The 17,479-nt window shown below is 40.4% G+C and overlaps 1 protein-coding gene across 3 annotated transcripts in view; it reads right to left on the bottom strand.

Annotated features, from left to right (window-relative positions):
- The window catches only part of LOC141400586 (uncharacterized), a 55,969-nt gene that overhangs the window by 21,913 nt on the left and 16,577 nt on the right, over nt 1–17,479 (bottom strand). For 2 of the 3 annotated variants that reach the window (XM_073979850.1, XM_073979852.1), the window contains exons 2-6: nt 16,579–16,801; nt 15,639–16,504; nt 15,375–15,569; nt 2,899–2,999; nt 2,585–2,834 (exon numbers count right to left, since the gene is read on the bottom strand). In XM_073979850.1, coding sequence (XP_073835951.1) covers nt 2,585–2,834; nt 2,899–2,999; nt 15,375–15,569; nt 15,639–16,504; nt 16,579–16,801 — 1,635 coding nt within the window. The remainder of the gene's footprint in view (nt 1–2,584; nt 2,835–2,898; nt 3,000–15,374; nt 15,570–15,638; nt 16,505–16,578; nt 16,802–17,479) is intronic. The other variant, XM_073979851.1, reaches the window with a different exon arrangement.

The following is a 17,479-nucleotide window of genomic DNA, read 5'->3' on the forward strand; positions in this document are numbered from 1 at the left end:
TTTCAGTGACTTCAAAAAATTGTCCTTAATCTTGATAAATTCAAATTTTAAAATCATTTTGTGCGTGAGGTTTGTTCACCGAATCACCTTATAATTAAGATTTTATGTAATCTTATGGCAAAACTCATCACGCTATGATACAGGGATATGAGGCTGTAAAAAAGTCATAACCCTAATGTGGATGTCTTCATTACAAACGAAGAAAAGCGTTTATTGATTAATATATAATCTATTTGGTTCTTATTATATTTGTTGGTTTGTCTAGAGGGGATTTCCAGGTATACAATCTTCTTTTTGGCAGGCAGAACATTGTATTTGTAATTTTAAACCCATATTCCTGACAGAATTGAATAAGTCTGTCACCTCTATCATTTCTCTCGCCTAGTCCAAATTTGCCTGTTATGCCTGGTACAATATCTTGTCCAACTTTGGCATTAAAGTCTCCATGGATGATATTTATATCATGGGGTTTTTGTCATATTTATTAAGTATTTTACATCTTCGTAAAAATCTTCGACATCTTCTTTACCCTTGTCTGCAGTGGGCGCATTTATTTGTATAATATTTAGTTTTAAGGGTTTTGTTTCTAACTTTATAAGCATTGCTCTATCAGATTTTGGTATGAATCCTGTTACGCATTGCGCTATGTGGCTTTTTAAAATGACACCTACTCCGTTTCTATGATTTCTATTTAGGTTTCCTGAGTGAAATACTTTGACATTTTGAGATACAAATTCTCCATTATCAGGCCACCATGTTTCGCAAACTCCAAGGATGTCAATATTCATTCTATTCATCACGTTAATGATGTTAGCTAATTTTCCAGATTCATATAGACTTCGCACATTCCAAGTACCAATATTCAGGTTATTTTTTGTTTTACCTCCGGGGATTCTTAGCACCCTCGTTTGGCCGGAGACTGAGGGCCGTTCATTATTTATGTTCATTAAATTGCATGATTATCATGGGATAATACTTCAGGGGTTTCCCGTTGCCATCTGAAGGGTTTATAGTTTCCGTCTACATATTCAGCCGCTCCTCCTGGAATTCAGACGCTGTTTGCTGCCGCCAACTGTTGATCAGACGCTGCCTTTGTTTTCCTTTTTTTTTTCTTTGGTTCGCCCCGCATATTTTATTTTTGCGGTACCCGCCATATCTGATGAGCGTTCCCCTATCCACCACCTGGGGAGGCGTCCGATGGGAGAAAAAAAATAATTCCGCACGGACGCTAAGTCCTACCGATAGCAATAATATTGTCAACTTTTATTTACAATGTTCATTCATAATTTTTCGTTTTTATTTTACCGATTTTTGTCGGTAACTCAAAAAATGAGTTACAGAATTCCACTACTGTTACGACAATGGTTATATCTGGCAAGATGTGGCAATCTCCTTTTATCCTCATTGGCGTTATGTGCGCATTAAGCAGCTACATCGGCAGTACCACACTTTAATGCTACATACATTCCATGTATGGGTCATTTGAGTCAAGCTCCAGCAAATAGATCTGTAAAGACAGACACCGGTGTATTAGAAAGGTAAGTCCTCTTCCTCCTCCGCATCTTGTACAATCCTTCCGCAATACATTGTAAACATAGCAACGTTACAAGCTAAAGGCGACGTTGAGCTTTGTTTCCTACATCGCGCAGGCCATGATGTTTTTTCGACTCAAAAACAAACACAACTTCGCCGACCTTGTTGCGGAGACCGTTGCAATTGAATTCCACGAACGATGTGTTTTCGGGCGCTGAACAACAACTTGTGTTGTTAGATGATGCGTTTGTTGTTGGGATGACTACGAGGGTGTATCGTATTCCGACGACGACGAGAAGTTGTTGCGGAGACCGTTGCAATTGAATTCCACGAACGATGTGTTTTGGGGCGCTGAACAACAACTTGTGTTGTTAGATGATGCGTTTGTTGTTGGGATGACTACGAGGGTGTATCGTATTCCGACGACGACGAGAAGTTGGAGAATCGCTGGGAGATATTCTTGCACAGCCAGTGCACCCATTCCCACATCCATTACATCTCACCGAAGTTGAAATATGGTGGATACGGATCTGAAAAAAAGGAACAGATCCATGCCTCGATGTTCATCTCTATTCCGGCCCGGACCAACAGAGCTCGGAGCAGGCATTCCGGGATAAATTGCCGCTCCCATGGTGAACACGAACATATAATTGCTGACGATGACGCCCTTTGGCCGCAGATTTCTCCGAGTCAATCCGGTGCATAATGTTATGTCACAATATGATAACATAACATTATGTTAGATTCTGGCGTTATCTACCGATGTGAACCTATTTCAAAATTGGCTCGTTCTTCTTTATTCTTTTATTTTTATGTCAGAAATGAAGCGGAACAAGAAAGACAGCCGTAGAATTTTCTTATGTACCGAGGCCTTTAGGCTCTGTGTACTTTCCAAAGAAATCCCTGCGAAGACTTCTTCCGATATCTATCTTAGAAGACTATTCAAACGAACTTCAATTCAAGTCTAGGACTCAGTTTTAAGTAACAATACACATTGGATAAAGAATACAAATATGTGATGTGATTGATTAAAGCTACAACTTGCTCCTACCTCGAAACATTTTCCAAATATTTTAAATCATCCGTAAAAGTCAATAGTTCGGGATTCGATTTCGCTATTTGCTCTGCTATAAAATGCATAAAACTCATTCCAGGCTTATTTGCACGAACATCATTTAATTGGGTAAGAAACGATAGTTTGACACCGGCAGCATTACCTCCATATCCGCCAGAATTTAAAAAATTACCTGCCAAAACTACAAAGTAGATAATATCACGAAGTCGTTCATTTTTTATTAGTTCTGAAATCATAAAGGGATATTATAAAATTATGAACATGCTATGAATGAATGGGTAAGCTCTTACTATTGCCAGCATCGATAATATCACCTATTGTAGGCTCAAGATAGGCAAAATTGGCTGAGAACTCCACTTTAAGAAGCATGCTTTCAATCCATAATCCGTATCTAAAAAATCAAAAATAATATGATATTGAAAAAATAGTAAATCTTAGAAGATTCTACGACGTCAGATTCTTCGATACCGGATTGACCAGGAACCTCACAACGCACGTGTTCCGGCCAGCGTAGCAGCCGCTGGTGTATACATGTCCGTACTTGTGTCGTTTTTTCTGTGTTGGGAGTAGCATATCCCGGAATGCTTACCCCGAATTTTTTGGTCCGCGCCGGGACTGAGGAAAACCCAGGATCAATATGGATGTGCTCAGATTGTCACATCCGCATCCACCACACTCAAACTTCGGTGAGATACAATAGATGTCGGCAGTTGGTGCTTGTCAGAGGAAACAGACTATTTTGCCGCATACTACATTAACACAGCCCCCAATAAGTCGTCGTTGTTATCAGAATACGTGACTCCCACGCAGTCCCCCCAACAGCAGCAGCACACGCAGCACTTAACACCAACCGTTGCTGTTTCAATCCCGGAAAATTCATACATTTGTAATTTAATTTCAATGGACTCCGATGTAAGATCGAGGAAGGATATCAAGGTTAACATGAGTCTATTCTTCCGACTCAAGGTGGCGGCGCACAGTGTCACGACCGTGGCCAAAAATGGTAAAAACTAAATACTTCGTTGAACAAATTTATTGATGGAGAGTGATAGAAAACACATTAATTAAGAAGAATCTGAAGTTTGGTACTGATACGTGAAGTAGTTTTTGCTATATGAGGATTTAAATCCGACAATTTTAGTTAATACGTATTTTTGTGTTTTTATACCCTACACCACTATGTGGAAAGGGTATTATAAGTTTGTTTTGGGAAAAATTCATGTAACACCGCGAAATACTCGTCGGAGACCCCCAATGTAGTATACCAATTTTCATATCTCGGCGAGATAAAGCGATTTTGAGATGTGTGTACGTCCGTCCGTCCGTGTGTCCGTCTGTAATTTCGTCACGAAATTTGGTATGGAGGTCGGTTTCACGTCAGAATAGATCGCTATTTTAATTGGTGATGATCGTGAAATATTTATCGGGTGAAATGGACCAAAAACATAATTTTTATCCGATTTTGTAACTGCTCTGTAGGTCGCAATAATAGTCCGATCGAGTCGAAATTTTAAATAAAGTAAGAGAATAAGACAAGGAAGAAGCTTGCAATTTGAGATGGCGATATTATATAATATTTAGATGGTTAAATGGACCACAACTTTTGTGTGAAAATTGTGAAAAATTTTAATATACAGCATCTATCTTTATTCCTGGAAGAGACATTCCGGGCAAGTAAGCTATACTTGGAAGAGTAACGCTTGACCATTCTATTGATGTCAATTGTGTTGGTGTACATGATAAGATAACCGAGTTACAGCCTAATATACCCCGTTATTTCTTTGTAGTGTAATCATAAACACGCTAGAGATCGCAATTATAGCTTAATAATCACGAAATTTTGCACGAGGTAAGACTTTAGGTCGAAGTAGATTCTTACAATTTTTGATGATGATCTGATAATATTTAGCTGGTAAAATGGACCATTACTTTTGTATGAAAAATACAAAAACATTTTTTTTGCTCTATATTTTATTTCCTGGAGGACATATACCGGCAAAGTAGACTACATATGGAAATAGATCTACTGATTTTCGTGTATGCTATATAATGGGCCTACTGCTTAATATATAATGGGTTTTGTGTAGAGAACCACATTTGCCCATTCCCAGTTTTTGCATTATTGCAAATTACATGGTGCCCTAACGTTTTAATTGTCCAATTGGATTTGTATACATACATTGCAGCATGGGTCGCTTTGCCACCTTTTTTCAAAACGATTCCCCAGCCAGGCAAAATCAAATTTTCAACGGTGGCAAAATATACTTCAGTAAGTTTTGCGACATTTTCTGAGTATTTCAGCTATGTAAAACTTCTCTACAAGTGGCGTCTTAGGACACGCCGTTCGGACTCGGATATAAGCTGTGGGTCCCATATGATTGAGCGAATATGAATTTGGGTACACTCACTCATTGGTATGAGAGAAGTCTCCCTTGTCCCTTCTAGGATGTTTGTGAAACAATTATTATATTACTAGCAAAGTGCCCGCTACTTCGTATGCGGAAAGGATATAAAAAATCAAATAAACAATATATAATATGGAAATGGCGAACACTGAAATTTTTATTATACTTATACCAATTTTAATCAATATTTATTGTTATTTTAGTACTGTTCGTACCGCTTTAGTGCGATTTTCAAAAAGATCAGCCGTATCTCACCCTTACATGTTAACAGCTAGACCAACATTGTACTCACACTAAATCCAAAAAATACAGATTCCAGCACTGTCCCTACACCCAATAGTACGATTTTCCACAACTACCTCAATCCTTCCCTTCACCAGTAACCTTAATTCAAATTGTGCCATTTGGTATATTTCGTAGCCATAAGTACGAATTTCAAAAACTACCACAATCCTACACTCCAACAGAAATCTCAATTCCACATTACAGGACTCTAGGTCTATCCGTTGACACAAATCCAAATTATACCAAAATTTGGGGCTTTTCGTATCCATAAGTACGAATTTCCAAACTACCTCAATCCTACATTTCAACATTAATCTCAGTTACGAATTTAAGGTTTCCAGCTCTATTGGTTCGCCTAAATCCAAACTGTACCAAATTTAGTATTTTTCTTGCCACCGTGGTGCATTAGTGTGCACACCCGCCTTGCACACATAAGGTCGTGGGTTCGATTCCCCGGCCAGGCAACATCAAAACACTTTTCAACAGTGGCAAAATACCCCTCAGTAATGTTGGCGACATTTCCTGAGTACTTCAGCCATGTAAAACTTCTCTACAAAAGTGGTGTCTTAGACACGCCGTTCGTTCTCGGCGATAAACTGTAGGTCCCATATCGTTGAGCTAATATGAATCGGGGTGCACTCATTGATATGAGAGAAGTCTCCCTTGTCCCTTATGGGATGTTTGTGGAACAATTATATAAGTAAGAATTAGCAAAACTAACTCCATCTTACACCCCAACAGCAAGCGTAATTCTTAATTTCATTATTCCACCTCTGTTCGTTCACCCAAATACAAATTTGGTACTTTGTGTACCCATAAGTACGAATTTTCAAAACTACCTCCCTTTTACACTCCAAATGTAGCCTACGAAGTACGAATTTCAAAATTATCTCAATCCCATACTCTAATATCAATGTTAATTCGAAATTTCAGGGCTACAGCTTGTACCAAATTAGTACTTTTCGCAAACTCAAGTACGAATTTTCTAAACAACTTCCATTCTACAATCCAACAGTAGCCAATCTTATACTCCAGCAGCAATGTTTATTCCAAATTTCAGAAATTCAGCTCTATCCGATGTCCCCAATCTTAATTGTACCAAATTTATTATTTTTCGTAACCCATAAGTACGAATTTCCAAATTATCTCCATACTACAACATCAATCTTAATTCAAAATTTCAGGATTCCAGCTCTATCCGTTCGACCTAAATCCAAATTCTATAAAATTTAGTACCATATAGTACTTGTCGTACCCATAAGTACGAATTTTCAAAACTGCTTCCATTCTACTCTCTACCAGTATCCTTAATTCAAAATTTCAGGATTCCAGCTCAATCCGCTCAACCTAAATCCAAATTTAGTACCATTTAGTGCTTTTCGTACCCATAAGTACGAATTTTAAAAAACTTCTTCCTTTTTACTCTCCAACAGTAGCCTTAGTTCAAAATTTCAGGATTCCAGCTCTATCCGTTCGCCCAAATCATAATTGTACCAAATTTAGTACCATTTAGTACTTTTGTACCCATAAGTACGAATTTTCAAAACTACGTCCATTCTCCTCTCCAGCAGTAGCCTAAATTAAAAATTTCAGGATTCCAGCTCTATCCGTTCGCCCAAATCATAATTGTACCAAATTTAGTACCATTTAGTACTTTTCGTACACATGTGTACACTTTTCCTAAACCACCTCCTTATGTCAACCGTACCTTTTAACCTTGATTCTCACACCAAATTTCAACCTTTAACCTTTATCCGTTCACAAAATACGAATTGGTACCAAATTTAGTACACTTTAGTACTTTTCGAACACTTATAGTTCGAATTTCTAAAAACCCTTTAGCACATCTTTCACTCAATCAGTGACCTTCATTCCAAATTTCAAAGTTCTAGCTTTACCGGTTCGCCAAATACAAAAGGTACCATATTTAGTACCTTTTAGTACTTTCCGTAACCTTTCAGTTCGAATTTCCAAAAACCCAGCCTTATCTGACCCCTTCGGACCAAGAGTGATCCACACCCAAAATTTCAGGATTCTAGCTTCAGCCGTTTCGTCTGGGCGTTGATGAATCAATCAGTCAGTCAATCACTTTAATCTTTTATTAATATTGTTACGGAATTAGATTTAACAAATGTCCGTGTAGACGTTGTTTTATTCCCCAGTACGATTTGTACCAAATAAAACAGGGTTCGTTTTAGATTACGTTTCTACAATGCTTTATTTACTTTATTACACTTATTCAGAACCGACTTTAATTACTAAGCACACAGCAAGTCTCTAGTTAGCACGCAGCTACTCTTTTACCGATCTGTTCAGTTCAACGCTTATAACACAACTCAACTCGTCATTGCCAGTTCCCCTGTATTTATATCCCACAGTCTCCCTGGTCTAGAATTATCCAGTAATCTGGCAACATCTCGAATCTGTGCAGCGAACACACAGACGCACATTCGCACTAAGCGAACAACCATACTCACATACATACAAGTAGACCAGCACAGTAATGACGTAATTACAACAACAAACAAATACACGAAATACAAGAAGTAGAGACTAAACGATAATTACATGATTATGGCAAGACAAATAAAAGCACATTAATAAAAGGTAAAGTAACATCTAGAATAATGAAGAGAGTTCTACATGGTAGTTGTTGTTGCTTAAATAAAGTAACTGCGTAATAAAACTTTACGTTACAATTCAAATTTTTAAATTAACGGAAATTAAACTAAACTAACTTAAACCTATCAGTTACATTCGTAACATTGCCTCCCGCTTAAGCCTGTTCGTCCCGAATAGGCACAGTTCCCTCTCGGTGGTATGGGCATTGGTAACACTGCCTCCCGCTTAAGCCTGTTCCTCTGGACTAGACACAGTTCTTTTTCCGTAGTGGTAGCAACTGATTTAGATGTACCCTCTACGCCATTAGCTTTGGACTTTCGCTCTTTTCTCTCCAGGTATCGTGACGTTATATCTTCTTTCTCGGTCACCCTCCTAAGTGCCACCTGGTCGTCATCGGACTTGTCCTTCCTTGTTGTACGGCCGCTTTTCGATGGACCTTTCCTCGACGTACATCTTCGCTTTCTCGTCCTCGTTGCTGGATTTTTCCGCTTTCCTACGGGCCAATTGTCGGCGGCTTCCACCTTCAGCGTACGGACATCGACAGCGATCTCGCCGGATTCTGCCTTTGGGCGATGTTTGCTTTTCTCGTTGTAGCCCACACTTATCGGTATTTCCACATTGGACCATGTCATCACACGGTGCTTTATGTCCAGGTTGATATCGAAGGCAATCATGAAGTCTACACCAAGTATAACTTCGTCCACAATATCGGCCACTATAAAATCGAAATTTACCGATTTTCTACCCATGCTCAGCCTTTGGTAGGCCTTTCCATGAACAGTTGTAGTCTCGCCTGTGGCCGTCCGCAATTTGACTCCATTTAACGGCAATACCTTCCCTTTTACCAAATCCGGTCTAATAATGGACTTTGTTGCACCGGTGTCCAATGTCAAGGTACGCAATACACCATTGACGAAGCCTTTCACCGTTAAGTTGTGGTTCTTCTGCTGGACTATGGCTATAGAAATTGTGGGACCATCATTTTCATCCTCCGCCAGCGGCGTCTCGTGATTGACGGAATTCACTTTATTTGATTCACCTGATGTCTCTCTTTCCAGATTATTGGCCACCGGTTGGTCGTCACTTTTTGAAGGTGATGAGGCTGATCTGGGCCTTGCTTGTTGCTATCTGCATTCTTGGGCCATGTGTCCAATTTTCCGACAATTATAACAAGTCTTTTTCGTTCTAGCAGCCCCTCGTTTCACACGCATCAGTGCATCTTTCAGCAGGTCGACAACGGTCTGGGAATTGTTGTCCTCAACTTGCAGCCTCCGCACGTTGTAAGCTTTAGGTTTCACCAGCATCTTCGCGGTTTCTTGGGCCAGGGCAAATGACACGGTTTCTGCAAATGTTCCTATCGGTGCCGCATACGTCGCAAATTTTATCTCTGGATCGCGAATACCACTTGCAAATGTCTCAATCTTTATGCGGTCCACCAATGGATGTGTCTCTCCTGGATATGCCAACTGCGCCAACCGCTCTATATCAGCCGCAAAGTCTTGTAAAGTCTCATTTGGCTTCTGGACTCTTCCCCTCAGTTCCATTCGGTAGATCTCTTGCTTGTGTTCACTACCGTACCTACGTTCAAGAGCAGCCATTATATCTCCATAGTTGTTCCTAGAAGCGGCGGGAATACTCTGTAATACGTTAGCAGCATCACCCTTCAATGCCATAAGGAGTGATACCGCCTTTTCGTTGTCGTTCCAAGAATCTCTAGCAGCCACTGTCTCGAACTGTAATTTGAACACATTGAAAGAGGTTGAGCCGTCGAACACAGGAGGCTTGATTTTTAACGTGTTATGAATAGCTCTCACTGGGCCACCTTTGATTTCCAGTTCCGACATTTTCTTTTCTATGCCCAGAATCTTCTCATCTTGAGCCAGAAATTTCTCGTCAACAGACAAAATCTTTTTATCCAACTCTTTAATTTGTACCTCCACGTTTTCTACTCTCTTTTCAATCACCATCGTGATGTTCTCGAGTTTCTCGTTAATTGTTCTAGAATTTACCTCTAATTTCTCTTCCATGCCCTTAGCGATTTTTCTAGAGTTCTCTTCTAACTTTTCCTCTAATTTTCTGGAATATTCTTCACTCTTTCTGGAATTTTCTTCCATTTTAGCATCTAATTTCTCCATAATTTTACTGGAATTTTCTTCAACCATTCTGCAATTTTCCGCTTTCATTTCCATCACAAGTCTGGAAGTTCCTTCATTCTTTCTAGACATCTCTTCTAACATCTTACAGTTGTCAGATTTCATTTCCGCCATAAGCCTCGAAGTTTCTTCATTTTTCTTATTCATTTCCAGCATCATCATAGCCAGCATTGATTTCAAATCGTCACCCCTGGCAGCTACCGACGAAACTTCCTCAACGCTGGATTCGCCCTTTGCCGATAACTCGACTTCCTCCTTACCGTCGAACTCATATTCATCGATGTTCATTCCACGGCGTTCGAACTCTTCCAACAAGCGTTTTTGTAGTTCGGCCTTGTTGCCAGTAGAACACAACTCCAACTTACTTAGCTCCTTCTTCAAGTCTTCCACTCGTAGATCCTTAAACTTCATTGTAGGATGATCGTAATCTCACTGCTGACACCAATTGTTACGGAATTAGATTTAACAAATGTCCGTGTAGACGTTGTTTTATTCCCCAGTACGATTTGTACCAAATAAAACAGGGTTCGTTTTAGATTACGTTTCTACAATGCTTTATTTACTTTATTACACTTATTCAGAACCGACTTTAATTACTAAGCACACAGCAAGTCTCTAGTTAGCACGCAGCTACTCTTTTACCGATCTGTTCAGTTCAACGCTTAAAACACAACTCAACTCGTCATTGCCAGTTCCCCTGTATTTATATCCCACAGTCTCCCTGGTCTAGAATTATCCAGTAATCTGGCAACATCTCGAATCTGTGCAGCGAACACACAGACGCACATTCGCACTAAGCGAACAACCATACTCACATACATACAAGTAGACCAGCACAGTAATGACGTAATTACAACAACAAACAAATACACGAAATACAAGAAGTAGAGACTAAACGATAATTACATGATTATGGCAAGACAAATAAAAGCACATTAAAAAAAGGTAAAGTAACATCTAGAATAATGAAGAGAGTTCTACATGGTAGTTGTTGTTGCTTAAATAAAGTAACTGCGTAATAAAACTTTACGTTACAATTCAAATTTTTAAATTAACGGAAATTAAACTAAACTAACTTAAACCTATCAGTTACATTCGTAACAATATAGATAGATTATTTAAGCTTGGTATGATACGGTAGCAGAATGCACAAAATTATTTCTTACAATAAGTTTATCTGTTCCATAAAAATTTTTGATATGTGGAAAGCTAATTCCCAGGGGTAAAGGTGTAGGGTATCACATGGTCGGCCCCGTCCGACTATAGCCTTTTCTTACTTGTTTTTTGTCTAAAATTAATAAATTATAGCTGTGTTCCAGAACTAAAAAGTTTTTACAATTTTTACGACTTTTACACATTTTACCGGAAAACCCGTTCCCGTACACAAAAAAGTTGTAAAATGTTCACTTCTCTTTGAACAAAAATGGCGCTCTCTTTAAAAACTTTTTACTCGACAAATTTGAGCGTGTAAAAAATAGTAACATGGTTGCCGGCGTCTGATTGGCTGATACGCCGACTTTGGCATTTGTTCCAGTTTTTTTGACGTATTTTCCATTTTTCCGTTCCCGAACTATTTCAAAAAACTTTTGTGTGAGAAAACATTTTTTACATTTCTCTCTTTTACGAGTTTTACTATTAAAAAGTACGGGAACGAAGCATATATTATGCGTTAATATTTAAAATTTAAAAGTAACGGTCACTGAAAAATTGGCTCCTAAGTTTTCTTGGGATGTAATAAATTTGGCTACACTTTTGTTTGCATGTAAATAGTAATCATATGGTGTTTACATTTACCCAAACATGTATTACTAAGTTTATTAATTTTCTGAAGCACATTTTAAATTGAGTGGAGTGGGAAAAAATGGTATAAAAAGGTATATCGATATTTTTTGCTGTATGAGTAGTAAAAAGTGAGTACTTCAAATATATAAAGGTCCCAGCTGCAGATGTTTGCAGACGAATATGTTATTTAAATTTTTCAGTGACCACCTCACTGAGAGGATACCCCCTTTTTTAACAAATCGTTTATCGGTGTGGTATTTTTGTGGGCTTATTAAGTACCTAATAATCTTGCTTTAAAACGAGAGAATTTTAAAAATATAAATTTTTAAAAAAATTGTGAACAGCGAAAATCAAAATTCGATTTTTTACAAAAAATTGGCTGTCTTTTGACATATAAAGACAAGAGTTTGATATATTCAATATGCTCACAAACAATATGAAGACTAAACACCAAATTTCAGTCGTATCGGGTGGATATTGAGGCCACAACACTCAAAATACCGAAAATGAGGAGGCACGGTTCTATGGGGGCTATAGGAAGACGAGGCCCTATACCAACATATTTCTGGTGGAAGGTTATAAGTCCCCCAACGGAGACTTAATACCAATTTTCAGCAATTTCGGTGTAATAATGAGGCTTAAATCTTCAAAATACCGATAATCGGGAGGTACTGTTGTATGGGGGCTATATCAAAACGTGGACCTAAGCCCACAATTCTCTGTTGGAATGTTTGATACCTCTGCCGAAGACTAACCACAAAATTTGAATACTTTCGGTTGGTCATTGTGTCTAAAACATTCTAAATACCGAAAATCGGGAGGTACGGTTCTATGGGGGCTATATCAAAACGTGGACCGACCAACCCAATTTTTTGTCCTGAAGATTGTAAGTCTATAATAGGTACGTATATCAAAACGTGGACCGACCAACCCAATTTTTTGTCCTGAAGATTGTAAGTCTATAATAGGTACGTGTACCAAAATTGATGCACCTACGACAACTCCTTCTATCGTGACATTGTGCGGCGGTGCAGGAAACCAAGCTTACCAACAACTGCAGCTTACAGCGTTGTGATGGTTACAACGTACTGAGGAAGGATCGCACCAGAAATGAAGGTGGGGGATTCCTATTGCACCTGTCTGTTCAATACAGACCTATCTCGCTCGAGCCTGACCCTAAATACCCGTACATGGAATATATGGGGGTAGCTGTCAGGTGTGGAACTACCGAGGTAGTTTGCTGAACGTATACATCCCGCCGATAAATAGCTGTATGGTTACAAGCCTAACATTAGCCCGCTTCTGGTCAAGGGGGACTTTAATGCACATCATGAGTTATGGCATTCGACCCTCGGAAACGACCAAAGGGGTACAGCGCTGGCTGAGCAGATTGATAGCTCTACGTTTTGCACGGTCAATGATGACGCCCCTACCAAAATTAGCGGAGAGTGTCGCCAGATATAACCATCGTGTCACCTGGTCTGACACATGACGTGACATGGCTACCCGCCATATCTATTGGATCAGACCATCTCTCCATAATTATCTACATCAGCAGACCGCCCGATTTCATCACCTCTGAACGCCGCACTTTCGACAAGCATGCGAAAGCTGATTGGCCGAGTTTCAGAGCCTTTACTAATCACCGCTTGAGAGATTTGCCCAATCCTTCTGATGTTCGGGTAGCGGAAAGGACGTTCCGAGACATCCGATCGCCATATACCTGCCAGTCAAATACCTGAAGTAAGACCAAACTACCCAGCAGACACGACGGGATTGGCAAATGAGCGTGATGAGGTTCGTCTTGCACACCCCAGTGAACGCAGGCACATGGAGCTGACACTGCAAGTCAACAGGTTGGTCAGTGAGCATAAGCGGAACGAGTGGTTAAATTATCTAAAGAATTGCAACATTAGAACCGGTAAAAGTGAATTGTGGCCAACGGTTAAGTCACTCTCGAACCCTGGAAAGAAGGAAGATAGGACCTCAGTCATGTTTGGCGACGTTACGTTGATTGTCCCGAAAAGGTGCGCAAGTCAGTTTGTCGAGCACCTCGAGAGTGACAGATCTCTTCCTGCCGAGGATTAACCACCACCACACAATGAATAATGTTGCGAATGCCATCAGGGACGCTAAATCATCCAAAGCATTGTACCCTGATGGAATCTCCATTGTAATGCTGAAAGGCTGGATGAGCCAGGAGTGGAGTATCTCACTAAAGTTCTCAACCTGTCGACTGGCGTCCACACATATGTATAGTTGATCACCCAACGTTTCAAACACGGCTGGAGAGTATTCTTCTCTATATCCTCGAACAGCTTGGCATGGTTGACAGCATCGAAGACCTTCAATAGGTGAAGAGCCACCATGACTTCTTGGTCGCACGGCCTGTTATTGTTCAGTCCTCAAGAGATATGTGTGGATATGCTGTAGTACTATGCATTTTCCGAAATCCATGTTGATGTTAGGCAACTGGAAAATAGCTTCTCATCGTGGGGAGGTGTAGTGCCTCTAGGATCTTTGCTACTGGCGACAGGAGTGAAATCGGCCTGTACGATTCCCCTCCGATGGCATCCTTGCCAGGCCTCTGTAGCGGACCACTCTGTCAACTTTCCAGGCTTCTGGTAAATATGGGTGGCTAACGATAGGTTGAGGACACTTGTGCACAGCTATTCATCGGCGGTATGTACACATTAATCAGCTCTATCTCGGCAGTACCACACTTTACTGCTACCCCCATACATTCCATGTATGCATCACTAGAGTCAAGCTCAAGCGAGATAGGCATGTAGTGGACAGACTGGTGTATTAGAAAGGCAAGTTCTCCTCCTCCTCGGCTTCTTTTGCGATCCTTCCGCAAAACGCTGTAACCATCACAACGTTGCAAGCTACATGTGGTGGTGTGCTTGATGCCATGATGTTTTTCCAACTCATAAAGTCCACAATTTCGCTGACCTTATTCGGAGTCCGTTGCAATTGAATTGCAGGAATGATGCATTTCCGTTTCCGGGCCGTTGAACAACAACTTGTGGTGTTAGGTGCTGCGTTTGTTGTTGTTGGGGAGACTGCGGGGGCGTCTCGTATTCTGACGACGACGAAGAGTCGGACGACGAAGTTGAAGACACACTGGGAGATGTTCTGGCGCAGCAAGCAACAACATACCTATTGCTGTGATCCCGGGTGCGACTAAGGCCAGAGCACCCACGGAAATGCACCGGTTTCCTACATATCACCGATACTGACAGGTGATGGATGCGGATCTGGCAAATGGAACAAATCCATACTGGCCCGGGGTACATCTCTATCCCGGTACGGACCAAAACAGTTCGGTAAAAAAAAATACACGAACACAAACACATAATTGTTGAGGTGACGGCCCCTGGTCGAAGAATCCTCCGAGACAGTCCGGTGCATAAAACTGGCCGCCCAGGCCTAGGCTGAGAGTATTTAGCTATCGGCAATGCCGACTCATTCTTTTTAACTTGTTTTCTTACAGAAGACAAATATAAGTCTACTTACTCGGGTAAGTCAAAGAGCAACAGCAGGAACTTTTCTGCATTTCCCAAGTGTTGTCGGTCGCCATCAAAACTTTTCAAAACTTCTATTTCCTCAGAAGCGGGCAATAGTTTAAGAAGACCTTTTAACCTTTCCGCATCCATTACACTGTGATTACCTTGGCGTATGAGATCAATAATAGCCTCATTGGTGTCGTATCTGTAAAGAAATGTAATTGGCATTGTTGAACGTTTCGTTCGGTCGGTTGGTGAATCCTACCCTACTTACCCCTTGAATTGTTTAAGGAAGATGTTGATGTTTAAGCTCCGTTTGCCATCCAACAAATGAATTGTGCTCGTACTATTTTTCTTTGCTTTTCCATCGACGGCATCTGAAGCATTTGTCTTTTTGGTTTGCACACAAAATAGTTTTTCCAATTCGATGAAATCTACGATGGCTTGGGGAGCATTCATTTTCTGGCTGTCAATCATTGATGTCCAAAAATTTTGTTTACCAAAAATGTGTATTTGCGGAATTTTTACCCAATTTATGCTTCTTGTTTTAGTTTTTTGAGGAGGTGTACATTGATGAGGAAGTCTAGAGGGTTTGTCTGGCATTCCGGGTGGAGGTGGCATACCTAACATCGGAGGCGGGGGTGGCATACCAAGCATCGGAGGTGGAGGTGGCACACCTAACATCGGAGGCGGGGGTGGCATACCAAGCATCGGAGGTGGAGGTGGCACACCTAACATCGGAGGCGGGGGTGGCATAGCTGGCATCGAAGGTGGAGGTGGCATAACTAACATCGGAGGCGGGGGTGGCATAGCTGGCATCGGAGGTGGTGGTGGCGTAGCTGTTGGCGAAGTTGCCACTTTTTGTGATTCCGTTTCTCCTGTCCCACAAACTTCACTTCCCGCCATCCCATTGGAAGAAGAACTTGAAACCTGATCATTACAATTACCACATGCCGACTTGTACGAAATAGCACCCCTCAACAATCGTTCGGACTCTTCTTCGGTTTCAATAAGTTTTGCACGATTAACTAATTTCTCAGTTGTATTCCAAATTGTTGTACTTAAAGAATGTTTCGAATCGACACTCAGCAAATGTTGTAAAATATTAAGGAATGCAGACTCCTGTAAAGGGTTGTCAAGCTAGTGGAAGATGATACGCATATCGATTAATATCGTTATATAATGATGGTGGTTACATTTTCCAACCCAAATACCTGTCGCAATATGGCCTTTGTCAACTCCGTATGTGAATAGATATTCACACCATTAAAACTTTGCAAACTTTGTGGTTGTTCCAATGATGAAAATTCATTAGAGGAGCCAATTGATGGGGAGAATACGCTACTACCGATGCTTTGTAAACTTGATGGTTGCTCCAATGATGGCAAGTCATAGACCGGCTCAGACTGTTGCGCAGAAAACTTGTCCAGAATGTTACTGAAATAAAAATAGAGTGTTAAAATTACATAGGTGTGGAAAATAATTTCGTAATATTACTGATAATTATGCGGAGATTTTTTATAGGGATCGCTAACCCCCAAGAGACTCACTAAAGACTTGAATCTTAAATCTAAACTTAATTTGGTTCTGGTTTAGGTCTAAGCATATGGATGCTTCAATGGATTGCAGCCTCAAAGCTACTGGAGTTCTTCAGCTACGAGGATATGTGGGGTATATTAAGTTTGTCATTCCGTTTGTAACTACTTTAAATAATCATTGTAGACCCCACAAATTATATATATATCCTTGATCAGCGTGCAATTCTACATCGATATAGCCATGTCCGTCCGTCTGTGGAAATCACTCTAGCGTCCGAACGGATTGAAGTAGGGGGATGAAATTTTGGTAAAATCTATTATATGTACGTAGGACTTTTGGTATTGAAAACGGGCTATGTAAGTCCACATTTTCGTAGAGCCCCCATACAAAGTGACGTGTGACGCGTCGTCCTTTTAAGGAATTTTTAAGATATTTGTCCCATTTGACCACCGAATCGGTTGTAATTTGGTATTATGTGTTTTCGGAGGCTAAAAAATATTTCTACCAAAGTTTGTTTATATAGGTCCACGTTTTGGTATAGCCCCCATATAACACCCCTTATATAGTACGCGTCAC

This window comes from Musca autumnalis, unplaced genomic scaffold (genome assembly GCF_047663935.1).
Source record: "Musca autumnalis isolate F117 unplaced genomic scaffold, ASM4766393v1 scaffold_4, whole genome shotgun sequence".
Lineage (NCBI taxonomy): Eukaryota > Metazoa > Arthropoda > Insecta > Diptera > Muscidae > Musca > Musca autumnalis.